This window comes from Coturnix japonica, chromosome 28 (assembly GCF_001577835.2).
Source record: "Coturnix japonica isolate 7356 chromosome 28, Coturnix japonica 2.1, whole genome shotgun sequence".
In the NCBI taxonomy this organism is placed as follows: domain Eukaryota; kingdom Metazoa; phylum Chordata; class Aves; order Galliformes; family Phasianidae; genus Coturnix; species Coturnix japonica.
Genome location: NC_029543.1, coordinates 1992539 through 2020358, shown reverse-complemented (window position 1 = coordinate 2020358; position 27820 = coordinate 1992539). Strand labels below are relative to the sequence as shown.

Below are 27820 nucleotides of genomic sequence, written 5' to 3'. Positions count from 1 at the left end.
CCAGGGCAGCTGGTGTCATTGCTGGATGAGGGTGTGCGGGGTCCTGCACTCTGGGCTCTGGGGACAGGGTATGTCCCTGACCCACAGTATCCCTCAGCACAGCCCTCTCTCAGTGGGATTTCTCTGCAAGTTGTTTCCTCCCATGCGTTACTCTTGTCTCCTTTCACAGTATGGGAATAAAGCACTAGACAGAGTTCTGTTCACTATCCTCAACTACACGGAGAACAGAGTTCCTGTGCCCAAGAGCTATGAGAGAGGAGAGGCTGCATTTTTCCAGGGTAAGAATATCATCAGCTCCAGGGTTCCTGCTGCATCTTTCTGGCCAGGTTGATCTCAGGGGTGGGATGTCCAAAGAAAGCAAGCAGCAGCTGGGAGCAGCTCAGAAGGAGCACTGCCACTGATCTGATGTCTCAGTGCTCATGCAGATGTGTGTCATCTTGCCAAGCAAAGGGGAAAATGGATGTGGGGCAGACTTAGCTGTGAAATAATGGGGGGAAGAGTTTTACTGTTAGGGATGGGGTGGCTCTAAAATACTCAAGTTGCTTTCTTTTTTTTTCCAGAAATGAAGCAAGGTCTTATCTCTGTGGGAATCTGCTGCAATCAGTTGAAGTATGGCACTGTCTCGATAGAGAAAGGTACGTGTCATATTTTTCCTGGCCAATGTAAGGGAGAAATGGTAGAGACATTGTTGTGGCCCTCCCACCCCATCTGCACCAGAACACAGCCTCAGAGAGCTTTCTGTGCAGCCATGGCAGAACATGGTACTGCTGCTGTGAGGGCAGAGTCCTGTTGGGTTTAGTCCACACTGCAGATTGCATTTCCCTGCAGCAACCTGGCAGCTGACAGCCTGGAGGACCAGCCCTTGGGCTGCTCTCTTATGCAATGCTGCTGTGCTGCTCTAAGGAAGGGTGGGGATTCTCTTTTTGGATGTCTTTGGGAATGTGCTGCTCTGCCAGCTGCTCAGTCTTCTCTGCTGTGCTTCATTCTTGTAGACTGCTCCATAACCAAGTTCCTCAACCGGATCCTGGGCTTGGAGGTGGACAAGCAGAACATGCTGTTCCAGTATTTCTCTGATACCTTTGACTATTTGATTGAAAAGGACAAGAAGGAGGGCAAATATGACATGGGCATCCTAGGTAAGGAGGAAAGGGGTGATCAGGCTTCTTATACTGCACCCCTGAGGTTTCCTGCTCCTCCCTGTTCTGACCATTGGCTATTCCTCTGTCCTCATCGCCTTCTTAGGTGCTGGAGGGTCCCAGCCCCACATAGCACAGATCCTGAGACTCCTGTGCTGGAAGAGGAGGTGGCACAGGGAGATGGATCTTACACCTGGGCATGTGTTTTGGTCTTTCTTTGTGCTACAGATTTAGCTCCAGGAATTGATGAGATCTATGAGGAAAGCAAGGAGATCTTCCTGACCCCTGGGCATCCGCAGGATGGGCAGGTTGTGTTTTATAAGGTAGGCAGCCTGCACTGCTATCTCTGCAGTCCAGTCTTCTCTGTTGCTTCCCATGCTGGAGCTGTGAACGGCTGGATCCCTCCCCCTGCCCCATGGCTGTTTGTTGTGCTTGTGTCACATTTGCTGTGGTCCTGAGCAGGTCACTGATGCTGGGAGTCACACAGAGGAGGCAAGGAGAGTGCTGTGCTGCCTAAGGGCTCTCTGGGCTGTAATGCCCTGTAGCGTAGCCTGGCAGAGCCTGTTTCCAGGCTGCAGCAGCACCAAGTTTGTGCTGAGAAGGCTGTGTTTCGTGAGACAGATATTGATGTTTTTGTCCCATGCTCTGAAGTTAGAGAATCCATGTTTGTCCTCATTTAGATCAGCGTTGACAGAGGACTGAAGTGGGAGGAAGCTTATGAGAAATCACTGAAACTGACAGGATCCTATGATGGGTTCTACCTCTCCTACAAGGTATGTTCTTGGGCTCTGCCAGGATGACTCCTCAGCTGAGAGGACAGCTCCTCAGAGGAGGCCTGTCATGACCATTGGGCTGTGTCTTCCCCAACAGACCCGAGGCAACAAATACACCTGTCTGCTGGCAGAGCAGGGCCGTGGCAAGAACTTCATCCTCTACAAGCCAAATATTGGGAAGCAGAGCCAGCCTGAGAGCTTAGATAGTCTGCACAAGAAGTACCGGCAGGTTGGTAGGAGCTGCAGCGTGGGGAGAGGGACGAGCATCTTACTCTGAGCGGGGCTGGCTGAAGGACATTCATGTAACCCCTTTACACCTTCTTATATCCCTACTGTGTGTCAGGCAGAACCAGTGTTAGCACCTGGGTGTGCTGACTCCCAGTCCTGGATTTCAGGTATCAGCTATATGTCAGACAGTGGAAAATCCTGACCTCTGCCTGTATTTCCTTCTTCTGCAGGTGACACCTGAGGAAGCCAAGGAGCACTGGGAGAGCTGTTATCACTTCTCCTTGAAAAAGTGCAACCATGCAGTCTGGTAAGGGATGCACAGCCCAAACCAGCCCAGCTCTCAGGGTGGGGGGGTTTGTCCTGTGCTTCCCAACAGTGTTGTTGGGGTCTGGGCTGTGGCAGTGAGTGGGGGATGTGCTGTGCAGGCACTGGGTGTAAATTCAGGTTGTTTTCTCCCATTTGAAGGAACAGGAGCTGCAAGCTGATCAAGGAGGGGAAAGAGTGTTTCCAGGGCATGCGCCTGCGTCACTACTACATGCTGTGTGGAGCCCTGCTGAGGGTGTGGAACAGGATTGCCAGCATCATGGCAGACATCACTAACACCAGCTATCTGCAGATCGTCCGCCTCAAGACCAAGGAGAAAAAGAAACAAGTCGGTAGGTGAAATGTGGGGAAGGGAGTGGGGGCATTACGGGATGTTCTAGGAGAAGTAGGGAAGGGTTCCAGCTGCCCAGTGCCACAGTTCCACTCCTGAATTGGGCTGTGTCTTGGCCTGGTAATGCTTGGACAGCTGAGGCCACTTGACATGTGTTTGGGCAGAGTGAGAGCTTTGGTTGCAGCCCCATCTCCCTGCTCCACAGCCTGGCCAAGAGGCAGAGCGGATGGCAGGTGCTCCCCATGATTGGGCCCTGGTACTTCTGCCTCTGTCCCCACAGCTCCCCTTCCCTTCCCAAAGTGCTCTGGGGACTGAGGCACGTTCCTCCCTTAGGGATAAAGATCCCCGAGAGCTGTGTCCGTAAGGTGCTGGAGGAGCTGAAGCAGATGGATGAGAACGTGAAGCGGAAGCACAACCGACTCCTCCAGGCACAAGAGCAGAGCCTGCAGTTCTCCCTCCCCCTGCACATGCTGCAGCAGCCCCTGGACCTCACGCAAACAGCACCCGGGCTCCCCCTACCCCAGCACTCCCTGCGCCAGGATGAGATCCTGGACCTGACCTACAGCCCTCCCAGCGACAGCATTCCTGACATGATGAACCCTGAGCCCAGTGCTCTGTGCTTCCCCCCAGAGCCCGTGCTCCAGCCCCACCAGCAGCACAGCTCTCCCTTTGGCTTCAGCCACCTTTCTGCCTTCAAGAGCCCGGACACCATCCTGGAGGGGAGCGTGCCTCTGAGCTCTTCACTGCAAGAACATCAACCCCTGCCTCACCCTGAGCCCTCACAGACTCTGCAACAACAGGAAGATTTTATCCAACAGGATGGAAATATCAATTTCAGAGAGATCCTGGAGGACATGCTGAGGACGTTCAATGGGGCTCCACAAGAGAACATACTCCCCCAAGAGAGACAGAGTGTGATCCAGTTCAGTGGGCTTTTCCCAAACTTCTGAGAGCCTCTGAATGCACAGGGTGACACTCAGCCACTGCAAATCCACGTCCTTTGGTGCAGAGATGAAGGCTGGGCAGCCCTTGGCTTTTTCTACTGGTTTGGACTGATTATTATTATTTTTTTTTTTGGAGGGAAGAAAAAAAAACCCAACCAAACAAAACTATAGTTCCTTAAAGCAAAGATTATTTATATATAATATACAGTCAGGCGTGTATAGATTTGTATATAACGTGCTTGGGGGTGGTTGAGTGCTGCCAAGTTCAGCTGATCTGGACTGATGGTCTCTGCTGTGTTCAAGTCCTGCTCACGGGTCAGTGCTGCGTGAGACCGAGGAGAGACACCCATCCCCTGCAGACTACTGAGTTTCCAAGCCAGGTTGTGCCTCTCCCAGCCCAGAGCTCTGCAGCTGCAGCCCCCCCCCACCCTCAGCTTTGCAGGAGCTGCAGGAGCTGACTGCACCAGCACCAGGATAGTGGCACAGCTCAGACATGCTGTGACCATGCAGGGATTGCCTGGAGCAATGGGGCTGAGTCCCATTGACCTCTCCTGAGCCTGCAGGGCTGCTGCAGCTGGCCGTGCTTTTCCCATGTTTTGCTTTTCCCACATTTTGCTGTCCTGTGCTTTTTTTTTTGTCCTGGCCTCCCTCCCCAGCCCTGTGCTGCTTCTTGGCTGGGATAAGGGATGACTGGCATCACCCAGCTCTCAGCCTCAAGGAGAGTTCCCTGGCAAGCACAGGGACGTGCAGTATTGCTGCTCATGCTCCAAATCCAACCTCCAATACCAAAGAGCAAACATCTGCTTTGCACTGCACTGCCCCAGATCCCCACCTGCCCCAGCAGCAGGGTGGGCAGCTGCCCCCCCCCAGCACAGAAGGCTCCGCTGCCTGCCCTGTTCCACACCTCACACCTCGGCAGGTCCCGGGATGTGTCTTTTGTTTTCTCTGCTTTACCTGAGGAGTGTGGCAGGGGGTTGGCAGCTCTGCATCCTCCCTTCTGCATCTGTTCTCTGCCTTCAGTCACCTGGGTGTCACTGGGAGCAGCACCACGATGCTTTCAAGGGAAGGATGTGAGCCCCCTCCCCAACTGGCCCATCTCTTGGCAAGGACCCGGAGGGGCCAGCAGGTCAGTCTTGAGGGGCTGCAGCTTTTCATGTGCTCCTCAGCCCCTCCAGACACAGAGCCCTGGCTCTGGGAAGCGCCGTGGGTCGCTGCAACCCCAGAGACTTGGGGGCTGCCCACCCTGATGCGCTGAGAGCAGGGGCAGCCCATGGGGCTCCCTGCCCCCCCACCAGCCCATATCCAAGGAACCCTCCTTACCTCACAGCCCACACCAAAGACAGGAGCTCCTGCCTCCCCCTGAGCTCCCAGCAGAGCAGGGCTCTCCCTTTCCCCTCCTATTTAAAGTATTTCCCAGCTCACATTCACTCACTTGGCACTGGCTGAATTCTCAACGACGAGGGAAAAAAGATACCAAGAAAAACCTATTTCAGAGAGACTCCAACTCAGGAATCACAACGAGGTATTCCCACCCAGGTGCCCTTTGCCCACCACTGTGCCACGTTAACAGAGCCCCACGTGGCAGCTTTAACACACCATGTTAACATATATGCAATTATCCCTTCTCCCCTTATCTCAAAGACAGAGAGCACCTTCAAGGAACCCCCTCCCTGCCCTGATCCTTTTTATCAGGGTTAATTATACCTAACGACATCTTTTAACTAAATTATTATGCAGTTGTCCTACTGATTGTATGTATTTTTAAACCAGTCCCTCTTTTTTCTTCCCTTTTTGTTAGCACTTTTTAATCCGCTTGTCGTTTTGCCTTTGGGTTTTATTTTCTATGCGTATTTATAATTAATTGAGATGTATATATATGTAAAGAGATTGGGGTTTTTTTTTTGTTGTCGTTGTGTTGTTTCTCTTTTATTTTTTAGAACACGTGCCTTGAATTAAGAACTCCTCAATTTTCTACTTGCCTCACAAGGATCATTTCTTAATCTGCTCAGTAAAATGGAGCCACACGTCAGGTCTCTGTAAGTCCCAGCTCTGTCTGTCCAGCCTCCCCCAGTCTCACACCAGACCTGGAATCAACATCCCACCCCATGCTCCCCTCACCCCCCCATAGCACTAGACCCCCCCCCCATGGTACTGGGCCCCCCCTGGGAGTAGCAGGGTTGGGGGAGGATCCTGCCCAGCCTGTGGCCTCCAAGTCTGTTTGTTTTTGCTCCCCCAGCTCTGCTGCAGCAGATAAAGGCTCTGTTGTTCATACAGCCGGCTCCATTCAGAGCTGCTCTGCAGGCTCAGCTCTGCCCCATACATGGCTCCTTACCCCACATAGAGGCACCCAGCCAGGCTCCCAGCTTCACCTTTACCCTGCAGCGTGGGCAGGGCTGAGCCTGCAGCCCCAGCTCAGCCCCACATGCTGTGTCACCACGCTGTGTTTCACCATAGCACTGTTTGTTGTGGTTGCACAGTGGCTGCTCCAGGCTGCGTCTTGCACCACTCAATGGGGGGGTGCTGGGGTTAATTCTCCCTATAGGACGTGCAGGCTGCACTCTTCTACTTCAGCTTTTCCTCTAGGCAGCATCTGAGCTGGGATTTGGTGTAATTTCCCCATCAGCACTAATGAGGATTATCCCTACAGGCTCTGAAAGCTCCCAGCTGCCCACTGAGCCCTGCTAACCCCCTCCAGGCACATCCACACACACACACACACAGAGCTCATTTCCAAGTGGGTTTATTGCAAGTGGACAGTAGTTACTACATTATGGCTATGGGAAGGGGCTGCCCAGCAAAGACCCCTGGCCATGGGGCTCCTTCCTCCAGCAGATGCACGCTAAATCTTCAGGTCTGCCCCACCAGCAAGCTGGCTTCAAGGCAGACCATCATGGAGCTGGATGATGGTGCCCATGGGGAGCAGGGAGCAGTGCTGGGCAGCAGGTCGGCTCACAGCTCTACAGGTAGGCGGGCAGATCCTTCTCGATCACCTTCGAGATGAAGGGGAGCATCACCTTGAGAGCACCACTGCCCTGAGCACACAGCAGGTAGGGGGCTGGGGGGGGTCAGGCAGAGAGTGGGCAGCACTTACATAAGGATCCTCCATTGGGCTGTATCTCTTCACCACTTGGCCTTCACGGTTGATAAGAAACTGTGGGAGTGAAGCAGCAGCCAAATGAGCGAGTCAGAATGTAGCATGGGAACAACTGGGCTCTGCTATGGGGTTGGGATTGCCCTATGGCAGAGCTGTGCCCCATCAGCATGTTCCTATCCCACAGCACTTGGATATTGGGGTCTATCAGAGCTGAGGGTGCTCACACAGCCCCTACCTTAGTGAAGTTCCACTTGATGGCACTGAGAGAGAGAAAAACAATGGGGTCAGAGGGGTAGAACCATCCCATTGCCCCCTCCCCCTCCATCACCACTCACTTCCCCAACGTTCCCCGGCCTTTGGGCTGCTCCTTCATCCACTTCCACAGCGGGTGGGCGCCGTCCCCATTGACCTCAATTTTACTGAACATATCGAACTTCACCCCGTAACCCTCCGCAAAGGCTTTGATCTGTGCATCATCCCCAGGCTCCTGGGGGGGGGGAAAAACAGGTATCACACGTGTAAACCCCACACAACCCCATATCTTTGCATTGAGGTGCCCACCTGCTTCCCAAACTGGTTACATGGGAAGGCCAATATGCGCAGCCCTTTCTCAGCGTATCGTGCGTGCAGGTCGACAAGCTGAGTGTAATTCACTGCAGTCTTTCCTCATTTGGAAGCCACGTTGGTGATGATGCAGACGAAACCCCTGGAGGGGTAAAATAGGGGGTAAAAGGAACCTCTGTGGGGGTAAATGGGGTAAAATAGGGGGTAAAAGGAACCTCTGTGGGGGTAAATGGGGTAAAATAGGGGGTAAAAGAAACCTCTGTGGGGGTAAATGGGGTAGAATAGGGGGTAAAAGGAACCTCTGTGGGGGTAAATGGGGTAAAAGGAATCTCTGTGGGGGTAATATGGGGAAAATAGGGGGTAAAGGGGGTGAAATAGGGGGTAAAAGGAACCTCTGTGGGGGTAAAAGGGGTAATATGGGGTAAAATATGGGGTAATATGGGGTAAAATAGGGGGTAAAAGGGGTGAAATAGGGGGTAAAAATGGGGTAAAATGGGGTAAAATAGGGGGTAAAAGGAACCTCTGCGGGGGTAAAATGGGGGGGGGGGTATATAATACAGCCCATTGCTGTGTTGCTGTATGGTACATATAATGTCTCTATAATGTCTATATAATGTCTATATAATATATATATCTAATAGACCTGTATTGCTCCAAGGCCACGTCTCGGCCGTCGATATCCGTGGCGTGGAAGTCATAGATGGAGGTGGCCGATCGCCATTCATCCGCCTGCGCGCACTGCGGGGCCCAGCGGTCACAAAGCGGCTCCGAACCCCCCCAACCCCCCCAGTACCGACCCGGTTCGGTTCGGTTCGGTTCTGTTCTGTCCCCCCCCACTCACCATTGTCCGCCCCGCTCCTCTCGCCGCCGCCGCCCCGCACAGCAGCGCCCGCCCGCAACGCCACCCCCACCCCATCCCGCCACCGCTCTCCCCCCCTTTGACCAATCAGCGATTAGGACGCGCGAAGGCACCGCCCACTTCTTGCAGTTGCGCAATGCGAGCCGCTCCCTTGGGTGATAGACAGGCGAAACCACCAATCAAATCAGCGAGGCTGCTGCAGTGTCAACAAGGGGGTGGTGTCCTTCCGCCATTCCACCCCGCCTACATCTCCCAGCGTTCCCCGCGGTCAAGGACCCCTCGCAGGGCAGCCCCGCCTGCTCGTTGTGGACAGGCATTGAGGCGGGCAGCCTCGTGGGGTCCTTCAGGAGGCAACATGGACGACGAGGAGGAGACGTACCGGCTGTGGAAGATCCGCAAGACCATCATGCAGGTGCGGGCCGGCCCGGTTCGGTTCGGTTCGATTCGGTCCGGTTTCAGGTCTCATATGTTGTATTTCCCTTTAGCTGTGCCATGACCGCGGTTACCTGGTGACTCAGGACGAGTTGGATCAGACGTTGGAGGAGTTTAAAGCTCAGTTCGGGGATAAACCCAGCGAAGGCCGCCCGCGCCGAACGGACCTGACCGTGTTGGTGGCACATAACGATGATCCCACGGACCAGATGTTCGTGTTCTTCCCCGGTGAGAAACGGGGCCGGGTCGGAACCGGGTCAGAAACGGGCTGGGACCGGGTTGGGACTGGGTTAGAACTGGGTTAGGACCAGGTTAGGACCGGGTTGGGACTGGGCTGGGTCTGGGTTAGAACCGGGCTGGGACCGGGTTTGGACCAGGTTGGGACCAGCTTAGAACCGGGCTGGAACCAGGTTAGAACTGGGTTGGGACTGGGCTGGGACCGGCTTAGAACCAGGTTGGAACCGGGTTAGGATCAGGTTAGAATTGGGTTAGAACCGGGCTGGGACCGGGTCAGAACGAGGTTGGGACCGGGTTAGGACTGGGTTAGAACTGGGCTGGGACCGCGTTAGGACCAGGTAGGGACCGGGTTAGAACCGGGCTGGGACCGGGTTAGAACTGGGTTAGAACCAGGTTAGGACCGGGCTGGGACCGGGTTAGAACCGGGTTGGGACTGGGTTAGAACCGGGCTGGGACCAGGTTTGGACCAGGTTGGGACCAGCTTAGAACCGGGCTGGGACCGGGTTAGGACCGGGCTGGAACCGGGTTAGAACTGGGTTGGGACTGGGCTGGGACTGGCTTAGAACCGAGCTGGGACCGGGTTAGTACTGGGCTGGGACCAGGTTAGAACTGGGCTGGGGTCAGGTTGGGGTCTGGTGGTGCTCCTGGTTCAATCTCACCCTGCTCTTTTCCTCCCTCAGAGGAACCCAAAGTCGGCATTAAAACCATCAAGATGTATTGCCAGCGCATGCAGGAGGAGAACATCACGCGGGCTCTGATCGTGGTGCAGCAGGGAATGACCCCATCGGCAAAGCAGGTACAGTGTGATGTGGCCCCGGGGCTCTTTGAGCTGTGCTGGGTCCATAAAGGCAGAGTTCAGGCTCTGTGCCTTAATACTGGGCTTATACATTGAGTGCACTGAGCTGGTGCTGGTTGGGCACAGAGATCTGTTTCCTCTCTGCCCATATGACCATATCAATGTGAGCACAGACACCGTGTTGCCCTCCTGCTGCTGTTCATCTTGGGGCATCTCTGAGCTCACACTGTCTCATATCAGTGCTACAACCTGATGTGCTTCTCCCTTCCCAGTCCTTGGTCGATATGGCTCCCAAATACATCCTGGAGCAGTTCTTACAGCAGGAGCTCCTGATCAACATCACAGAACACGAGGTGAGTGATTCAGGCCGGCCCTCCCAGCCCTGCCCTGTGCTGGGTTTCCCCACCAGAGCTTTGTTCCTCCCCCCAAGTCTTGCAGCTATGCAGAGCTGGTTGCTTTCTCAGACTCTTATGATCTCTCTTTCTCTCTCCTGTTTACAGCTGGTCCCAGAGCACGTTGTCATGACAAAAGAAGAAGTAACCGAGCTGCTGGCCAGATAGTATCCTTTGTTTGGTCCTTCCCTTGCAGTCAGGGTGTGATGAGTGCTTGTCTTGGGCAAGAAATGGATTCCTTTGAGTGTGTGATGTTCTGTTAGCTGTGCCCTGCCTCAGGACAAGCAGACACAGAGCTCCTCCTTGACTCCATGCAGTAAGCTGAGGGAGAACCAACTCCCCAGGATCCAGGCTGGGGATCCTGTGGCCCGATACTTCGGGATAAAGCGAGGCCAGGTAAGAGCAAATAGCCTGATAACAAACAGCAGGGCCCTGCAGGCAGGATGGGGAGCTGCAGCACAGTGTGTCAGAGCTTGGAGATGGGAAAGGTTTCCTCTTTGTTAGTGTTTTTGTTTCTGAACGTTATGGGTTATGTAGAGATGTGTGCAAGGCAGCAGATAGCCCTGGGGCCAGGCTTGGCTTCCTGCTGAACCAGCTGCTGTAACACCAGCCATCCCCCATTGCTCCTTTTGCTGCCCTTCCAGGTGGTGAAGATCATAAGACCGAGTGAGACCGCAGGCCGTTACATCACCTACAGGCTGGTGCAGTGATCAGAGCTCTCAGGTAATGTGTGAGATCCCCATCTACGGGCAGTGCTTTAAACTTATGCTGTGGTTTTCTAGGGGTGACTTGAAGTGAGTTGGCTCTGGGAAAGGATTCCCTCCTGATTTGCGAAGGGAACTGTATGGGATGGATCAGAGCAAAGCTATACTAGGGTTTGGTGCCTCAGTATCACAGCTGAAGGCACATCTCAATGTTCAGAGCAGCAGCAGGGCTTTGCTTTGAGAGCAGCTGCTGAGGGAGACATGAGCTCATTCACGTCCTGACTTATTTCTTCCAGTTGTGAAAGAATTCTGTGACATCTGATCTTCCCACCCACCACCAGCTCTCAGCTGTCTGCATTCGATGGCTGAGGAAGTTCTCTGTCCCTGCTGCCCCCCTGCAGTTGTTTTCCTTGTCCCAGTTCCTCATTTCCCAGCACGGATTTTGCTGCAAATCCTTCTGCTTCAATCAGGAACGCCATGAAAACACCTCGAAGCAACTGAATGACACAGGGAAGAAATGAGCAGGAAGAGGCTTTTGCTGCCCTGTTCTCTCAGATCTTATTTTTAATAAAGGTTTGTATTCTTTGCTGTTCTTCACTGTCCCTGCATTCCTCAGCCCCTTAGGGCTCAGGTTAGGGTTAGGGTTAGACCTCCCTGCTGTGATCTGATCTATCTCTGCCCCTTGTTTTGAGACTGTGGTCATTGCAGAGAGTCTTCACTTATCACAAGTACTTGAAGTGCTTCCTTACAGTGCATGGAACCCACAGCCATGATGTGAGTGTGGAAGGCATTGATCTCCAGGACAGACAGTGGTTGGAACACAAGGATTTTATTCTTTCTGGAAGCACATCAGTGTGAACACAGCAAAACACGGAACGCAGCTTCATACAGCAGCACAGGCACGTCCCAAAAGGACATTATCTCTCCTTGCTGAGTTTATATACAAATAGAAGGGAGCTTGGTACCATGTGAAGCTCAAGCATTGCTTTCGTCCCTTCCTTCCCTCACATTCACCATCCTCCATCCTCACACACAAACACACACACGTGGTACCGCTGCAGTAGCAGTTCTGGTAGCAACATTCAGCCTCATTTTTCCTGCTACCATGAGAATGATGTGCTGGAAGGATCCAGCATCGTGGTGAAGAGCCGATGTGCTCACAGGTAACTGTATCTCTCCTTTGGCTCAGTTACAAACCAGCTGGCTGTAAATGGAACTTTGGTTTTGTGTACCTTTTAATGTGCTGAGATGCTTTTCTGACCTGGCTGAGAGCTGTGGCTGTTATCAACCCTCTCCTTGATGGAGATGATCCTCCAAAGGGATTCTATCACCATGAATTGAGCTCTGTTAACCCTTCAAGTTCAGTGCATCTCCAGCTGTGGACACCACTCTGCTCAGCTTCCATGGCCAAGAAGATCTTCTCAGCTCTCCCTTTGCTGCCTGGATGCCATCCCTGCCTGCAGCAGAGGACTAAGACAGGAGGAGGTGGTACCCAATGCTTCACCAAGGGCTGGTCTGGCTGAGTATTAGAGAACAACTTGAGATATGTGCAGTTTCTTTGGACCCATGGGGCTCCCAGCCCTGCTATGGTGCTGTGGCAATGGGGAGCAGTCCAGGCCTGAGCAGGGTGATGGAATGAAGCAGCTTTCAGTCCTTTCTAATCTTCAAATACACTCATTCTTTTCTCTGTGCTTCATCAGTGCAGGAAAGTTAGAACTTTCAAAGAGACTTTGGTCCTTTTTAACCCTTTGAGTTCAGTTGCCAGCAGAGGTAGTAGGTTTGCATTATATATATATACCAATACAAGAAGACAGAAAGCTCACAGATGGAGGAGGGGCTGTAGCTTAGTTCAGGCATCCTGCATCTCCCCCTGCTGCCATCACAGCATGGATTCTGCAGATCAAATATACATCCAAAAAGCCCTGAGACCTGAGTAGGGAAATGCCCATCGTTGTATACAAGCAGCAAGGTGAGCTTTGTCAGCTGAGCCATCACTGCCCAGCCTGGGGCTGTTCTCACTGCTGGGCTGTGCTGGTGGCACCGCTCTCAGGTTCCTCCTCAGGGTCGCTGTGTTCTCCTGCAGTGCATTGCAATGCAGAACCCTCCGTGTCCGACTGCCCAGTGCTGCACGTGCGGCTGCGCTGCCCCTCGCTGCCCTCCTCATAGAACGGGGCTTCATCCGTGCTCGTTTCACTCTCCTGTTTCCTCAGCTGCCTGTTGCTGCCCCCCGGCTCCCCACCATCCTCCAGCTCTGAGTCGGAGTCGACCGATCTCTCACTGGACTCTGTGGATCCATATGAGGGTTTGAAGTGCCCTGCCTGATTCCTGAGCCCCTCATTGTGGTCAGCAGCAATGGAAGGCTCTTTGCTGCCCTCCAAACCACCCCAGAGCCCCTCACTTACCCCCAAATGCTCCCACGCTGTACCCCAAGTCACCCTTCTGGGTCTGTGGGCACGGAGCTGCTGTGGGCTCATCCTGCAGGCAGGGATCCATGTAAGGGGGGAGCACACAGGGCCACCTTAATATCCCTATTGCTGCTCCCCCCCCATGGCTCATACCGGGGTCTCCTCCTGTTGATCTGCATTGAATTCACTGCTGTCAGGGCTCAGAGTGCTGTCCTCATCCTCAAAGATGGTGGGGTAGAAGATGATGAGCGCCTCGATGACACGCGCCTGGTGGGGGTAATCCACCAACGAGGACAGAGAGATGGTGGCATCCGTGGGACGCGGCCGCAGTAAAGTGGGCCCAAAAACGATGCCCAAGTTGCTGGAGGTCATTTTATTGTCCTGCTCCACCTCCACGATCCTGGAGGAGGAGGAAGAGGAGATCCATGAGAGATGGCAGCAATGCAATGGGGCTGCATGCAGCCCTTTCCCATCCCACCATAGGGACATCCCAGCTCCCCCTCCTCACCTCCTCAGGTGCTGCAGGAGGTATTGCAGCGTGGCCATGTTTTCCCATGGCAGCTCCTTCAGCAGCTCCTTCAGTTTCAGCACCAGGTTCACAACCACACGGTCGGTGTCGGCTCCTTTGTCCATCAGCTCCGGTCCTCCTTTCCCACTCCTCCCTTTGGCTTCACTGCTGCCCTGCAGGCTCTCCTTGGCTGCTCCCATTAATGCATTGTACATCCTGAACGGCACGATGGGCTCCGGGAGCTGCAAGGAGAACAGTGCAAGAAAAAACCCTATAGGGTTTCCCAGCTGGAGAATGATCTTATTCCCTCCAGAAACAACCCCGTCCTGGGGTGGGTGTGTGGTTGGTTTCCCCATAGATAAGAGGTTGTTAAATAGGATTAAATAGGAGGTGAGATGCAATCAGCGCAGCCTGCAGCACTGGGGCTGTCGGGAGGAGAGCTTTGCTTTGAAGTTTGCATAAAGCAAAGCCTGAGTGCATTTGTGCACTGCCTGGCAGCCCTGCAGCACTGCAAAGTGCCTTCACCAGGTGTCTGCTGGGGATAGATTGCTTTGCAGCACAGCAGCACTCCTGCAAAGGGGCTTTAAACTGCAATGCATTGAGCCTGGATGATAGCACAGGGCTGACCTCATCTCTTTGCAGGAGCTCAGAGCCCCTTCTCTCCTTTGCTATATGGGGACATGGGGAGAAGCCTCCCTCTGCCTCCAGGAGACCAAAGCACAAAGGGTTAAGGCGTGATGTTGCAGAGAGAAGCTGCTTCCTCTTCTGCCCCGTTTGAGGATGTGGGTCGGGGTTTGAGTTTCGGAGCTGATGGCAGCGATACAGCACTGCAGGCACAGGGGTGGGAGAAGTGATCCGAGTCCAGCCCTGCTGCGGGGTGACCTTTATGGCCACTTCCCTTTCTCTTGCTGCTTCCCCAGCTGCAAAGGGGAGGGACGGTCCAGCACTTTGGCTTGTGTTGCCATGGGCAGGTGATGCTGCAGCAATGGGGGGCTCACTGGGAGCAGACACTTGGATGCACAGTCAGATTGCTGCTCAGTGAGAGCCCTTCCTGCACACACCCCCATCCGACCAGCCTGGACAGGAGGGGCTGTGACCCACCCTATCACCAGCTGTCAGCCCAGTTTGCAGCAGGTTTGCCCCCCTCCTGGCTCTGGAATCACCTCTGCCCTGACCCCCCTCCAACCTGTCTCAGGTAGAGCTTCAGCACGTTGCTGATATCATGTGGGGATGCCTGAGACAGCTCCACCAGCTCCTTCCCATTCTCAAAAGCCTGGCAGAGCTTCTCCACGCGGGTCTTCACACCATTCACTCGGTAGATTCCCTGCCAAGGGGAGAAAACCAAAGCTTGAACGTTTCCCTTTGGGTTTTTAGCATCTCTCAGCTCCCACCCGCTCCTTTGGGGGGGTGGAAATCCCTCTCATTAGGTTTGGATGAGCTGTTCTAGCTCAGATCTCGCTGCTGTTCCCCTTTTGTAGGGAAGAGATGGAGTGCAGGATGTGGTTTTGTGTCAGTCTGTTTGTTCTGGGACCTCCTGACTCAGAACCTGAGGGCTGTGATAGAGCAAGATAGAGCCCATTTGAAGGGCAAACAGCTGGAGTAGAAGGGAGGGCAGAGGGCTCACCTTGGTTTTCATTGCCCTCTTCTCAATCTCAGAGATGCATTTCTTGACAATGAAGGGGATGCCATCCGCGCTGCCCTGAGACGCCTTCAGAAAGTCCTGCCCAAAAAGCTGCAGCTTCCCCTGGAGCTTCTTGTGCCCACATTGGATGGCCAAAGTCTCCAAGCACTTCTTATGGCATGCCAGGTAGCACTAGAAAACATGGAAGGGCATGGAGCTGGGCTGGGAGGGCACATATGGCAGCGCCATGCAGAGCTATGGGCACAGGGTGGTCCCCCTCATCCTCCTTCCCCATCCCCAGCATTACCTCCTCACATTCTGCCCCCTGGAAGTACACGTAGCTGTTACACTCCCGACACTTGGAGGGGGTCCTCAGCTTCCTTAACCGGTGGGTCTGGGCTGCCCTGGACAGGCCCACATTCCGGAAGGGCCCCGTGGGTGCTGTCATCTCTGGGGTGATCCCATTGATACCTATAGGCAGAGCACACAGGGATACATCAGCATTCAGTCTCCTTTGGGGTCAGGTTCCCTGCCTAGTGGAAATGGTGTGTTCCCTGTGGGCTCTCCTCCCAGCAAAGGGGTGTAGGGGGGTGGGCAGGGACCCCTCATAGCACAGCACAGCACTGCAGTGTCTCCATCACATACTCTGCTCAAAGGAGGCAGCGTTCTCATCCTTCTCTCCCAGCTCCTCGCTGGAGGACATGGTGCCATTGGATGACAAACGCTGCAGTTTGCGGCCGAATTCTCCTGCCAAAGCAAAACCTGGTGTGAGAACTGAGAAAGGAGGGGAAGGGGTTGGGTTTGGGGGGCACTCCTGTGTATGTGGCTGGCCCTGAAGCAAGGAAGAAGAAAGGAATTGCTGCTGCTGCCTGGCAATGAGATGCTGCCTTTGGGATCTACCAGTATCTGGTGGGATCTACCAGTAGGTGAAGGGAGGCTGCACCAACCTGTGCTGGAATCCAGGCTGCTGTCAGCTTCAGAGGTGGAGGTTGGCCAGGATTTGTGCACCTGGTGTCCCCTCCCTGCTATGGGAGGAAGAGCTCAGTGTTTGGGGCTGTCCCAGTGCTCAGGGATGCCACATAGAGCAGCTCCGATACCAGAAGCAGATGCTCATGGTCAGGCTTTTCTCACCTCTGCGCTCTGCCATCGTCCCACCCTGGGTCTCTCTGGGTCCCTCTGTGTTGCTCCCATCCCTGGGCAGCCCGGCCCCATCAGAGCCACCGCTGGTGGAGAAGTCACTGGAGTTAAAGCTGCCCTTCCGTGTGCGGGTGAAGGGGGACCTGGTGGTGGGGAGGGAGGAGAGGGGCCATGTCCAAAAGGACGTGGAAGGAGAGGGATGCTAGAAAAGCCACTCCAAAAGCAGTGGCTATCCACCACAGCTGGGATGGAAGCCCTCTGCTCCAGCACCAAGCAGCCTCTGTATGCAATAGCCCTCCCTGCAAAGGAGCAGTGGTTTCCCCTCCTCTCCTACCAGGCGTTGTGGGACACGTAAGGCTCGAAGTCGTACTGTGTGTCAGGCTCATCTCCTCGCTGCAGCTGCTTGACATGCGAGGCGTATTGCTGCCCAGGGTCGTACAGCTTGCTGCTCTCACACAGAGTTTGGAAGTGGACGGGCAGCGGTGCTGTCTGCATGTGCATGATCTGGTAGAAGGCAATGGTGGCCTAAAAATAAAGGGGAGAACATCAGGGAAGGAGCTAAGGGGTGACACAGCGGGGAGGAGAGACGTGGAGCTGCCAGGTGGAGAATCAGGAGTGTTGAGTGGGGCTGGGGCTGCCTGGAGCTCAGGGCTGAGCAGCTGCTTGTTCTCCTTACCCCCCTATCTATGGCACAGCCCCCAGCCCTCCCAACTCACCAGCTTGATGACCTGGTCGCTCTGCTTGATCAGCTCGTGGATCTGCCGTAGGGAATTCACCTTGGTGTCCTCCAGCTCCTGCTTCTGTGTGTTGGCATCAGCCACGCAGGTCCTGTAGGTGGCCATGGCCTCTTCTGCCTGAGGGGTGGGAGAGGGGAGGTGGAAGCTGCTCAGATGTATGGAATTGAATGGGAGCTGCCTCCCTGTGTGAGGGCACCAAGGAGCAAAAAGGACCCTGCAAAGCAGCACATGGAGCTGCTGGGCTCCCACCTTGTTCTTGGCCTCCTCCTCCAGCCGCCTCTTCTTGTCCAGGGTTTTGGTGGTGATGCTGCTGGCGGTGCTTTGCTGCTCCTCCTCTGCTCTCACTGCCACATATTTGGCCTTCTCGTGCTCCTCGCTGCGCTGCATGTAAACCTGCTTGGCCTTCCGCAGGTTCACCTCTGCATCTTGCTGCCAATGGAGGAGCATTGGGGTGAGGGCTGAGCACTGCAAGGGGCACCCTGCACAAAGCCACCAGGGGTGGGTGGGTGGATGGATGGATGGATGGATGGATGGATGGATGGATGGATGGGTGGGTGGATGGATGGATGGATGGATGGATGGATGGATGGATGGATGGATGGATGGGTGGGTGGATGGATGGATGGATGGATGGATGGATGGATGGATGGATGGATGGATGGATGGGTGGATGGATGGATGGATGGATGGGTGGATGGATGGATGGATGGATGGATGGATGGATGGATGGATGGATGGAGGGATGGATGGATGGATGGGTGGGTGGATGGATGGATGGGTGGATGGATGGATGGATGGATGGATGGATGGATGGATGGATGGATGGATGGATGGATGGGTGGGTGGATGGATGGGTGGGTGGATGCCTTCATGCCTCACCAGCTTCCTCTGTGCACGGTGCCACTGCTCCTTGATCTCCTTCCTTCTCTTCTCATGCTCCAGACGCCTCACAGTCAGTGGCTGCAGGAGCAAATGGTGCAGCTGGCAAAGCACAGCCCTGCACAGAGCCCTGGCAGGAGCTGCACCATGCACCGCCTGCTCACCTGCAGGAAGGTCTGGTGCTGCAGCGTGGTGACAGTCTGCAGCACTGTCGTGCCGTACTCCATGTCCTGCTCCAATGCCAGCAGGTAGATGGACAGGAAGGGCATGCTGGTCTGAGGGATGACAAAAGCAGCACCTTGAGCCTCAGCACGAGGCTGATGCTGTCAGCTCTGGGACATCTCGGAGCTGGGGAGCTCCAGCCTGGCTGTACCTCCTGCGTGAAGGTTTGCTTGCAGCTGTTTGCCATCTTCTGGAGCCCTTTGGCAAACTCCATTTCTGGAAGAGAAAGGTTGGAAGTGAAGAGAGACCAAGCAGAAGGGATGCTGTGCTCTTAAACTTAAGTCAAGAGCTTCAGGAACTTCCCACTTCCAGCTTTGACTCCTTCAGCCCCATGCAGTGCTCCCCCCCATCCCAAGGCCACCCCATGGTGCACAGATCACCCCACATCCCCCCACCACGTCTCACCCAGAGCCGTCCTTTTCTCCAGGTACCCGATGAGGTCCTTCATGTACTTGGAGATGTTCTTGGCGTACTGCAGGGCAGCATCCACACCTCCCTCACAGCGCTGCAGCATCACATCCACCTCCTCAGCCGCTGGACGGACTGTGATGTGGGGATAGAGGGGAAGGGGAGTGACCCCAACCCCTGCTGCTGCTGATTGCTGGGCTGGTCCCAGGACCCCCAGAGCAGCCAGGAAGACCCCAATGCCCACAGCAGCAGCTGATGATGTCCATGTGTCCAAGTGGTGATGGCAGAGCCCATTTCTGCTGTCTGACCACCCCTAGTCCCACTCCAATGGCTGCTTGCTCACCTGTGTCATAGCTCTCCATGCCCGAGAGCACACCATCCCCTCCAGGCCCAGGGATCCCCCCATAGAGACTCTCCATAGACTTTGGGAAATCAGGAAAGGAAAGAATGCATCAGATAAACAGGAGTGTTCAGGGGGGAGCCCTGCATTCAGCGTTAGGGCTGAGACCCCAGCAGACCCCCAGCGGGCGGCACACACCTGGTTCTGGTCACTGGGTGGGATGGAGAGGATGGTGCTGCTGTCCACCTCCCCCATGAGGAACTCAGAGACACTGAGACAAGAGGAACACAGTCAACCAGGGGGGGAGCAGCAGTGACAAAGCAGGGTCACCTCCCAGCACCCCATCTGCATCCAGGGAATGGGGCTGCAGAACCCTTACGTGCTGCTGAAGGACACGGCGATGGTCTCCACCGCCTTCTCAAACTCCCTCTTGTCTGTCTCATTGTTGGATTCATAATGGAAGCCTGGAGGTTGGGGAGAAGCAGGAGCCCCATCACCATTGTACACCCTCCACCCCACAGCACGGACCCACTCACACACATCCTAAGCACCTCCTGCTAATGGGGCTGGGGGCACGAGGGGTTCCCTTGGCCAGGACAACAGAGGAACACGGTTCTGCCATGTTGGCTGCTGGGTGAGGACCCGGATCCCCATCATCACTCATCTGCCTCCATCCCAGGGCCCCATATGGGGCCGGCCCCATGGCAGAGCACTGCCAGCCCCGAGGCTTCCTGTCCCCGCGTGGTTACAGCTCAGAGTCCAGGAAGCGATGACGCAGTGTTATGCTGTGCCTGCGGTTACCGCAGCCTCCCCCTTCCACCCCCACCCTCCCCACAGCTGTAACTGCTCTGCCCCGGGTGGGTCTGGGGCCCACAGACCCCACTCACAACCACAGAGGTGTGGGATCGGAGCTGGGGTGTGACACAAGGCTGGGGCTTGGATGTCAGTGCCTTCATTCTGTGCTCCATCCATTGGCAGCCCAGCTCCGGGCAGCCCCAAAATGGGCTCCCCATCATGGGGTGGGAATGGGACGGAGCTCCCCACTCTGGGCTCACCCTTCACTTTGGAGATGAGGGTCCCTGCTGCTGTCAGTGTCTCCAGCGTGTTGAGCAGTGGGTATTTGTTGATCACCTGGCGCAGCACCCGCAGTGTTTCACCCAGACACTCGTGGGCTTGAGGCCGCTGGGACTCCTTGGGGTCTGCAGGAGAAAATGGGGTGAAGAGCTGCCCCTGTATATACCCAGCCCATGGCAATTTGCTCCCCCTGGTACAGACACACCTTGGAGGCATTTTTAACTCAGCAGCACATTTTTCCTTTGAAAACGGTTTGGGAATTTCCTCCCCATTTCCTCCCTGCTGGCCACACCATCCTGCCCCCATCCATTGGCTTGGCTATGTCCCGTGGGGTCTGGCACCACATCACAGCCCCCACCCAGTACCCACAGCAAGGGGAAGCAGTGTGTGGGCTCAGGGCAGGGCAGTGCTCAGCATCCCATAGGGATGCACTGAGGACAACAGCCTGGCCCCCAGCTCCAGGTAGGGAAGGACTTTCCCCTGCTCCCTCTCTCATCTCCCACACCACGTTCCCTATGGCCGGACACGGCTGTTTTCCACGGTGAGTGAGGATGCGTCAACACGTCTGCTGAAAACAGGGCAACATGTGACACCAGCAGCCCCACCTCACCATAGGGAGCAAACATAGTGGCTGCTTCCTGCACCCATGGAGACCACGGCCCCACAGCATCATCCCCATCCCATAGGGAAGGCCAGGAGATGGGGGCCTGGGCTGGGCTGGTGCCCCATGGGGTCCAGGGCTGCTGCCAGGCAGCTGGCACTGCTACGCTGTAAACAGGAAAACGGGTGGATGAAAATAGCTCGTGGGCAGGAAGCAGCGTTATCCTGGCTCTGAGCTCCCAGCAGCCACCCACCGCCCTCTGCCCCTGGGCCCCCAGCTCTGTGCACCCCCCAGGGCAGGGACCCCGTCCCATGGGGCCAGGTATGGGGTTCTACTGCAACCACTAGAGCCTTCATCCCTGGAACCCCACAGCCCTGTGCCATGGGTTAGAAGGTGATTCCATGGGGGTTCTGTGGTCCCCCAGCCCCACTCCCCCCATCACTCACCATCACGCAGCACCACATCCCGCAGGCTCTCCAGGGCATCCGCAAACCTCGCCACGTCGGTCAGCAGCTGGGAGATGTCCTCCACATCAATGAAGGGGCCATCGCCCCCCTCCATGGGGCTGTAGGATGTGGGGGTCTTATGACCCTTAGGGACAGCTCGGGGGCCGGCAGAGGTGAGGGGGAAGCCGGCGGCGCTGGCATGGCGGCTGAGGCTGGTGGGGCGCTTTAGGGTGCCCACGGCGCTGGGGCTGCTGCTGAGTTTGGTGCTGCTGGGGGGCAGCTCCCCAAGGCTGGGAGCTTCCAGGCAGTCCTTGCGGGATAGATCCTGCAGAAGCACAGCACGGTGTGAGTGCTGCCATAGGGATGGCATTGCCTGAGGATGGTGGGCTTCATTGACAGCAGGATCTGATCACGAACATCCCTTCCTCTTTTTCTGCCTGCCCTGTTTGTCCCACGTCCTTTGCACTGTAGGGATGGGGGCACCACCCAGGACACCAAAAGCAGACAATGCAGAATTGTGGATGCACTGAGCCCTGATTTCTAAGGGTAAAATAGTCCTAAAGGAAAGGCTGCCCCACGCCCCAGATCCATCACTGATGGCAATGGATCCAACACCCCTCCAGCCCCACGCAGCCTCGGCTGTGACATGGGGGCCAGCAGCAGGTTTAACATCAACAGGGCGAACACTTCACCTTCCTGCAACCCTACACGAGGCCACGCAGACGGCAGCGCCCCGAGCAGAGCTGACGTGGGACCGCAGACCCCACTGACGGCTCCCTCCCACCGTCCCCGTACCGTCAGCCGCACGGAGGGCGAGCGGGGCAGCGAGTCCAGGGTTTGCTTTGATGAGTCGGTCGCCCCCGTCCTGCGGCGCCCGGCAGCAGCGTAGGGGCTGTAGCTGTTCCGCCCCGCCGCCCGGCTGAGCATCCCACCAGCCCACCCATAGACCCCTCAGCTCAGGGGATGGGGATGGGTGACCCCGCGAGGAGCTGCGGGAGGGATGAAGCTGGTGGCCCCTTCCCGTGGGTTGGGGCGCAGCGCAGGCGCGGGGCGGGCTGAGGAGCCCCGTCTGCTGGCCGCCCCACAGAAGAGAAGCGCTTCCTCTTGCGCTCTGGGTCACCGATGAGTAAATAAACCCATAACGGAGCCGTGGTGTGGGGCTGGACAAGCCTCACTTCCCCTGCTCCTGCCCCTGAGCGGTTGGGGTCTCCCGGTCCCTCCCACGTTCCGCTGCAGCCCCAGCCCTACCCGCTCTCCTCGCAGCCTGAACCTTCGGCTGTTGCTGCATCCCCTTCATCTGGAGCAAAATCGCCCCCGTCCCGTCGGCAAAATCCTTCCTCATTTCCTTCCTCCTCGCATCCCTCCATCCCATCCCATCCCATCCCATCCCATCCCATCCCATCCCATCCCATCCCATCCCATCCCTCCCCACCGCACTTACCGGCAAGGTCTGCGGGATGGGGCTCCCTGCGCGGCTCTTTTTGGAGATGGAGGGGGTCTTCATCAGCTCACGCTTCTTCCGGGAGAACATGGTTATAGGGCGGCCCTGGGGGGGCCCTCGCTGCCAGCACCGCTCCGTTACCCCTCCGGCAGCATTCGCTGGGGCCAACTGTCAGCGCAGCGCATGTGACACCGCCTTATTTCCTCATTGGGTTCGCAGGCAAAGCTGAAACAGGAAAAGCCAAATGTGCAGAGAGGGCACGAGGCTGGGAGGAAAGGGGTCTCCGGACGCCCCCCCCCGGTGCCGTGTGGGGCTCAGCGTGCGGGTGCCGGGGGTTCCTCGTGGAATTCTGCGGTGCAGGGAGGGGGCATTACCCAGGAATGGGGCTGTGGGGCCGTCGGATCGCTCTGTTAACTGATGGATGCGCAGTGCGGGGTTGCCGGGCTCCAGCTCTCGGCTCAGCCCATCCCGGCTCCGCTCCCACCTCGGGTCCCCGCCCACACCTGTGGGTCCCCTCCAGGATCCCACCCACCCACCCACGACGCCCCCACCCACAACACGACTCAGCCGTGCAGCCCTCGATCACCCTTCCACAACAGGGGGGTCGGACGGAGCGGGGACGGGACCGGGGGTCGGACAGCGGGGGCGGGTCGGGGGTGTGCGGGTGGGTGTGCGTGGCCGGTTGTGCCCATCACTGCGCCCATGTGTTCGGGAGTTGCACACTCGAGTTGCGTGTCCGTAGTGCCCCGTGGGGGTCTCCCCGTACCGGGCTGTGCACATCCATGCCTGGGACGGCTCCGATTCCAACCCCCCCCCCCATAGCTCCCGGAGCCCCCCGGTTGTCGTTGTCGGGGTGCGTGGATCCCCCCATCGGTCCGGCCGCTCCTGCCCTTATTTGGGCATTTCAGACCCGTCCAATCAGGGCGGGGGGGCCGGGCCCGACACCCCCCCCCCCGCTCCCCGCCGGGTCCCGCCCGGTCCCTCCCGGTCCCGCCGCCGATCCCCGCTCCGTCGCCGCACCATGAGCAGCTCCCAGTTCAACAAGGGCCCCTCCTACGGCCTGTCCGCGGAGGTCAAGAACCGGGTGAGCCGAGCCGGGGGCGGGGGGTTACCGGGACCAACGGGGGTTTGCGAGTTGAGAAGTCCCGGGGGTGTTCCGAGGGTCCCGGTGCCATCCGGAGGATGCGGAACCGGGTCCCGGGGTGTGGGGGGTGCCGGGGCTGCTCTCCGGTAGTGGGACGCTCTGACTCTGCCTCTAAAGGTCCATAGGGTCTGGGAGGGGTCCGGGGCACCGCCCACCCCCACTCTCGCCCCGGTGCTGTTCCCGGCGGGGTGAGTGGAGCGATGGCCCCGGTTCCGTGCTGCTCCGCTCCCGAGGTTTCCCTGCTCTGTTTTCCCATCGCTTTGCATCCCTCGGGGGGCGGCCCCGACCCCATCGTGTCCCTCTTGGTGGGCCCCAGGGCTCGGACTGAACCCTGCTGTGAGACTGGAAGGGGAAAGTAGAACCCGGTTACTTTTCTGGGGCTGTTTGCAGTCCAAGATGATGCGGGGTGCTGTGGGGAGGGCTGCCCTTCCCACACTCAGAGCATGGCTGGGTGCCCCTGGATGAGTCCACAGCCTGGGCTGTGTCCCATTCCTGCTTTGGGAATGGGGCTCAGCCATGGGGGGTGCAGCAGCCCCCTTCTCTTCCCTGTGCACCACTGCTCCCCATGCAGCACAGGGATGGGGTCAGTGTTTGGACATCCAGCCCAGGACACAGGCAGGATGCGGGATGCACACAGAGCTCAGGTTGGGGCTCTCCCTCCCGGCCTCAATGGAGATTTGGGTTTCATCATCGTGTGAGGACGGGCCTCTGCCTGCACCCAGTGGGTGGACACGTGCTGGGGCCTCGCCGCTACCTGCTCCCAGGTGCTTTAGCTTGGTTCAGCAAGAGCTGAGCCAGTCTGACGGCCCCGCTGTGCAGGATGAGCACTGACATCACTGCTGGGAACCCGTCTGACCTGCAGCACTGTCCTGAGCTGTGATGGGGGCTGTTATGGGCTGCTCCAGGATGACCCTCTGCTCCTCTGCTGCCTCCTCTGAGCCCTGCATATGGGGCGGGGGGGAAGAGGAATCATATGTGGGGGGGGGATCCCACCAGGACCCGTGTGATGGCACGAGTGTGACCGTGGTGGCCGCTCTGTCTGTGCGTCCTGGTCAGCTCCAGCTTCCCCTTTGGGACTGTGCTGTGGGGTCATTGCCCTTGGGAACAGCCGGTGTCTCCCATGGGGGCAGCTCTGAACCCTCTGATGTTCTGGGAGATCAACATCCCCCTCCCCAGCTATTTTCTGTGTGAGGAATCACATAGCAGGGCTACTAAGAGGGAAACTGAGGCACAGAGGCTGCAGGGCTGCGCTCCCACTCGGTTCTATCTGTGCAAAGCTCCATAGAGGTGTCTGATGGAGACCCTGCAGCACAAGCTGAGCTGAGCTGAGCCCCCCTCCTACAGGAGACCTCAGCCCCATGGAGTCCCTGGGCTCTTGGCACAGGGTGGGCTGTACTGTGTCCATGTGGGTAGCGTGGCTCTTGGGGCTCTCAGCCTCCTCTTGTGCCACCTTTCCCATTCAGTGTGAGCTCTGCTCTCTCCTCGGTCTGGTCGATGAGATGCTGTGCCCGGGCAGCTGCTTTGCATCTGGGAGGAGGCGGCCGCATTCCTGGCATAGCCGCGGTGACCGAGGAATCCGCTGCGGCGCAAAGAGCCCGACGGGGAGGGATGAACGCGGCGGGGTCGGTGCCGGGTCCCGTGGGCGGAGGTGGGAAGCAGCCACAGCAGCAGCTCGTCCTCTTCCCCTTTGACAGTTGTAGAGTCTCGGGGTCACTGCGTGTGAGACTGTGGGCTGTGCTGGATGACAGCGCTGTGCAGGGCTGGGGGCAGCTCCTGCGTGCAGAGCAGCAGCCGGTGGTGCAGGATGTGCTCGGTGGCTTCGTTCTCCACCATCACCCTCCATCCTCCATGCCCACCCCATGGGGCCCTGCAGCAGCTCTTGTTCTCCTTCCTCCCCTCGGCAGCCTCTGTACCGTTGAATCTGGGTTTCCTGTGCACCAGGAAATTGCAACTGATTGCAGTCCAAACTGCTCCTCGCACTGCGGTGTGCAATGGGACCGGCCTTCAGAGGTCCCCACAGGGCCTGGGGGTGCACACAGGGCTGTATCTGACCACCCCATATCCCCTCCACACACACAGCTCGCTCAGAAATACGACCCACAGAAGGAAGCAGAGCTGCGGACGTGGATCGAAAGTGTCACCGGGCGGCAGATCGGGGCCGACTTCCAGAAGGGGCTGAAGGATGGGGTCATCCTCTGCGAGTGAGTCCCACGGCACCCATGGGAGGTGCCAGCACAGCCCCCAGGCACTGCATGAAACCCAGCTATGGGGAGGCCATGGGGCACCAGTGGGAAGGGGGCTATGGGATCTCCAGTGTTCATCATTCCCAGCTGGGAGGAGTGAGCCCAGAGACCCCCAGGTGATAGCAGCGTTCCCCTGGGGAGGGGAGACCCTCATACCCCCAAGCTCACCAATATCTCCCCCCAGGCTGATGAACAAACTGCAGCCCAACTCGGTGAGGAAGATCAACCGCTCAGCACTGAACTGGCACCAGGTGGGTACAAGTTCTCCATGTCCCCAACCTGGCTGCCCTGTGCCCCCTCCCCACAACCTGACTGCTCTGTGCTTCCCTTCAGCTTGAGAACCTCTCCAACTTCATCAAGGCCATGGCCAGCTACGGCATGAACCCTGTGGACCTCTTTGAAGCCAACGACCTGTTTGAGAGTGGGAACCTGACTCAGGTGCAGGTGTCACTGCTGGCGCTGGCAGGCATGGTGAGAACATGGGGTGGGATGAGAGCAGCTCCATGGGATGGGTGAGCACTAATCCATGTCCAGCACCTCCCCAAGCCTGAGACCTCTCATTCCTTACCACCTTTCCTCAGGCCAAGACCAAGGGGCTGCAGAGTGGTGTGGACATTGGTGTGAAATACTCGGAGAGGCAGCAAAGGAACTTTGATGAGGCCAAGATGAAGGCTGGGCAGTGCGTGATCGGGCTGCAGGTGGGTGGCTGCCAACCCCCAGTGCCCCACATCACAGCTGGGGGGTTCCTATGTCTCCTGTATGAGGATGGGGATGGTGTTGTGGGGGGGGGCATGTGGCATTTCCCACTTCTCACCACTCTCTGTTGCCCAGATGGGCACCAATAAATGTGCCAGCCAGTCCGGTATGACAGCCTATGGCACCAGGAGGCACCTCTATGACCCCAAGAACCAGATCCTGCCTCCCATGGACCATTCCACCATCAGCCTGCAGATGGGCACCAACAAATGTGCCAGCCAGGTGAGCCGGGGGGAGGGAGGGAGCACGGCTGTGGGATAACATTGTGGGGAGCACCGTGCTGAGCCCCACTTGCTCCCCTCCTTCCTTCCAGGTGGGGATGACAGCACCTGGTACCCGGCGGCACATCTACGATGCTAAGATGGGGCTGGAAAAGTGTGACAACTCCTCCATGTCGCTGCAGATGGGTTCTAACCAGGGTGCCAATCAGAGCGGGCAGGTCTTTGGTTTGGGTCGCCAGATCTATGACCCCAAATACTGCCCACAGGGCACCCCAGGGGATACAGCCAACAATGCCAATGAGCCAGGCACCGACCCCATAGGGTACCACTATTACCAGCAGGAGGAGAGCTGCTGAGCAGGGCTGTCCCCATGCAGTCCATCTCACAGCCACATTCCAGCCTCAATTCATCATTCCCTCTTTTTAAACGTCGTGTGTTTGGGTTGAAATCGTGTTCAAAGGAATCTCTTTTGCTGGGAAGGGACCAGCCCTGCAGCTTCGCCCACCCCTTGTCCTGGTGCTTGGAAGGACATCCTATGTGGGCATCCCATGCTCTCCTATGATTCCCTATGAAAGCAAAAGCTGGAAGCGTTGTTACTTTGGAGAACTCTTGGGACTCAAAGGTTCTGATTCCATCTCAACCAGCTGCCCGGTGATGGCAGCTTCGAGCCAGGTGGGGTGGGAGGGGGATTTATTCAACCACGTGGGGTTTTTAATACAGATGTTCTTATATTGAAAGGTGTTGTTTAAAAGAAAAAAAAAAAAGAAAGAAACGAAAGGAATCGACCTTTAAGAGCCCCTTGAACAGGAAGCGCTCTCTGCTG

The 27820-nt window shown here is 56.9% G+C and overlaps 5 protein-coding genes across 20 annotated transcripts in view; 3 read left to right on the top strand and 2 right to left on the bottom strand.

Moving 5' to 3' along the window:
• The window catches only part of SBNO2 (strawberry notch homolog 2), a 51683-nt gene extending 45918 nt beyond the window's left edge, over nucleotides 1-5765 (top strand). For 9 of the 10 annotated variants that reach the window (XM_015886266.2, XM_015886265.2, XM_015886263.2 and 6 more), the window contains 9 exons: nucleotides 170-278; nucleotides 561-635; nucleotides 993-1136; nucleotides 1365-1459; nucleotides 1817-1909; nucleotides 2007-2138; nucleotides 2368-2444; nucleotides 2603-2793; nucleotides 3126-5637. In XM_015886266.2, coding sequence (XP_015741752.1) covers nucleotides 170-278; nucleotides 561-635; nucleotides 993-1136; nucleotides 1365-1459; nucleotides 1817-1909; nucleotides 2007-2138; nucleotides 2368-2444; nucleotides 2603-2793; nucleotides 3126-3742 — 1533 coding nt within the window. In that variant the 3' untranslated portion in view covers nucleotides 3743-5637. Of the gene's footprint in view, nucleotides 1-169; nucleotides 279-560; nucleotides 636-992; nucleotides 1137-1364; nucleotides 1460-1816; nucleotides 1910-2006; nucleotides 2139-2367; nucleotides 2445-2602; nucleotides 2794-3125; nucleotides 5638-5673 lie in introns of those variants that run through there. The other variant, XM_015886273.2, reaches the window with a different exon arrangement.
• Nucleotides 5766-6460: 695 nt separating this feature from the next.
• GPX4 (glutathione peroxidase 4) lies at nucleotides 6461-8310 on the bottom strand. Of its 2 annotated transcripts, none has more exons than XM_015886370.2 (7): nucleotides 8236-8310; nucleotides 8038-8132; nucleotides 7392-7536; nucleotides 7166-7317; nucleotides 7066-7090; nucleotides 6828-6887; nucleotides 6461-6750 (listed from the first exon to the last, which is right to left on the bottom strand). In XM_015886370.2, exons 1-7 carry the CDS (start codon nucleotides 8308-8310, stop codon nucleotides 6694-6696), a joined length of 609 nt encoding a protein of 202 aa, XP_015741856.1. In that variant the 3' UTR covers nucleotides 6461-6693. The 2 variants fall into 2 exon arrangements, with proteins under 2 accessions (XP_015741856.1, XP_015741857.1); XM_015886371.2 differs by having other exon boundaries at nucleotides 6461-6726.
• Nucleotides 8311-8529: 219 nt separating this feature from the next.
• On the top strand, nucleotides 8530-11407 carry POLR2E (RNA polymerase II subunit E). 2 transcript variants are annotated; one of them, XM_015886357.1, is made up of 8 exons: nucleotides 8530-8665; nucleotides 8739-8913; nucleotides 9603-9718; nucleotides 9991-10071; nucleotides 10219-10277; nucleotides 10428-10506; nucleotides 10755-10833; nucleotides 11111-11407. In XM_015886357.1, the coding sequence occupies exons 1-7, from the start codon at nucleotides 8609-8611 to the stop codon at nucleotides 10818-10820; spliced, it is 633 nt and encodes a 210-aa protein (XP_015741843.1). In that variant the 5' UTR covers nucleotides 8530-8608; the 3' UTR covers nucleotides 10821-10833; nucleotides 11111-11407. The 2 variants fall into 2 exon arrangements, 1 of the variants encoding a protein (XP_015741843.1); XR_001559682.2 differs by having other exon boundaries at nucleotides 10428-10833; nucleotides 11111-11406.
• A 220-nt stretch (nucleotides 11408-11627) lies between these two features.
• ARHGAP45 (Rho GTPase activating protein 45) lies at nucleotides 11628-23132 on the bottom strand. Of its 5 annotated transcripts, XM_015886281.2 has the most exons (24): nucleotides 23008-23132; nucleotides 22634-22858; nucleotides 21193-21517; nucleotides 20127-20270; nucleotides 19451-19535; nucleotides 19270-19342; nucleotides 19075-19153; nucleotides 18729-18866; nucleotides 18475-18539; nucleotides 18266-18376; nucleotides 18102-18182; nucleotides 17472-17651; nucleotides 17202-17339; nucleotides 16820-17010; nucleotides 16480-16628; nucleotides 16296-16373; nucleotides 15994-16095; nucleotides 15656-15819; nucleotides 15352-15540; nucleotides 14914-15051; nucleotides 13728-13969; nucleotides 13373-13619; nucleotides 13217-13289; nucleotides 11628-13098 (listed from the first exon to the last, which is right to left on the bottom strand). In XM_015886281.2, the coding sequence occupies exons 2-24, from the start codon at nucleotides 22721-22723 to the stop codon at nucleotides 12830-12832; spliced, it is 3351 nt and encodes a 1116-aa protein (XP_015741767.1). In that variant the 5' UTR covers nucleotides 22724-22858; nucleotides 23008-23132; the 3' UTR covers nucleotides 11628-12829. The 5 variants fall into 5 exon arrangements, with proteins under 5 accessions (XP_015741767.1, XP_015741766.1, XP_015741768.1 ...); XM_015886280.2 differs by having other exon boundaries at nucleotides 22634-23108; XM_015886282.2 differs by having other exon boundaries at nucleotides 16296-16370; nucleotides 22634-23108.
• A 451-nt stretch (nucleotides 23133-23583) lies between these two features.
• Nucleotides 23584-27734, top strand: CNN2 (calponin 2). The gene is made up of 7 exons (XM_015886355.1): nucleotides 23584-23717; nucleotides 25857-25978; nucleotides 26205-26271; nucleotides 26354-26491; nucleotides 26602-26718; nucleotides 26852-26998; nucleotides 27090-27734. The coding sequence occupies exons 1-7, from the start codon at nucleotides 23655-23657 to the stop codon at nucleotides 27351-27353; spliced, it is 918 nt and encodes a 305-aa protein (XP_015741841.1). The 5' UTR covers nucleotides 23584-23654; the 3' UTR covers nucleotides 27354-27734.
• Nucleotides 27735-27820: the final 86 nt, after the last annotated feature.

Excerpts from the sequence above, each read along its gene's own strand:
- CNN2 (XM_015886355.1), top strand. The coding sequence starts at position 23,655 with ATGAGCAGCTCCCAGTTCAACAAGGGCCCCTCCTACGGCCTGTCCGCG. Across the intron at positions 23,718-25,856 it reads CCGCGGAGGTCAAGAACCGG|CTCGCTCAGAAATACGACCC; the intron begins GTGAGCCGAGCC and ends CCACACACACAG. Across the intron at positions 26,272-26,353 it reads CAGCACTGAACTGGCACCAG|CTTGAGAACCTCTCCAACTT; the intron begins GTGGGTACAAGT and ends GCTTCCCTTCAG.
- ARHGAP45 (XM_015886278.2), bottom strand. The coding sequence starts at position 22,119 with ATGCTCAGCCGGGCGGCGGGGCGGAACAGCTACAGCCCCTACGCTGCT. Across the intron at positions 17,340-17,471 it reads AGGAGGAGGCCAAGAACAAG|GCAGAAGAGGCCATGGCCAC; the intron begins GTGGGAGCCCAG and ends CCCACCCCTCAG. Across the intron at positions 16,096-16,295 it reads CAGCCTGGATTCCAGCACAG|GAGAATTCGGCCGCAAACTG; the intron begins GTTGGTGCAGCC and ends TTGCTTTGGCAG.
- POLR2E (XM_015886357.1), top strand. The coding sequence starts at position 8,609 with ATGGACGACGAGGAGGAGACGTACCGGCTGTGGAAGATCCGCAAGACC. Across the intron at positions 8,914-9,602 it reads GATGTTCGTGTTCTTCCCCG|AGGAACCCAAAGTCGGCATT; the intron begins GTGAGAAACGGG and ends TTCCTCCCTCAG. Across the intron at positions 10,278-10,427 it reads ACCGAGCTGCTGGCCAGATA|TAAGCTGAGGGAGAACCAAC; the intron begins GTATCCTTTGTT and ends GACTCCATGCAG.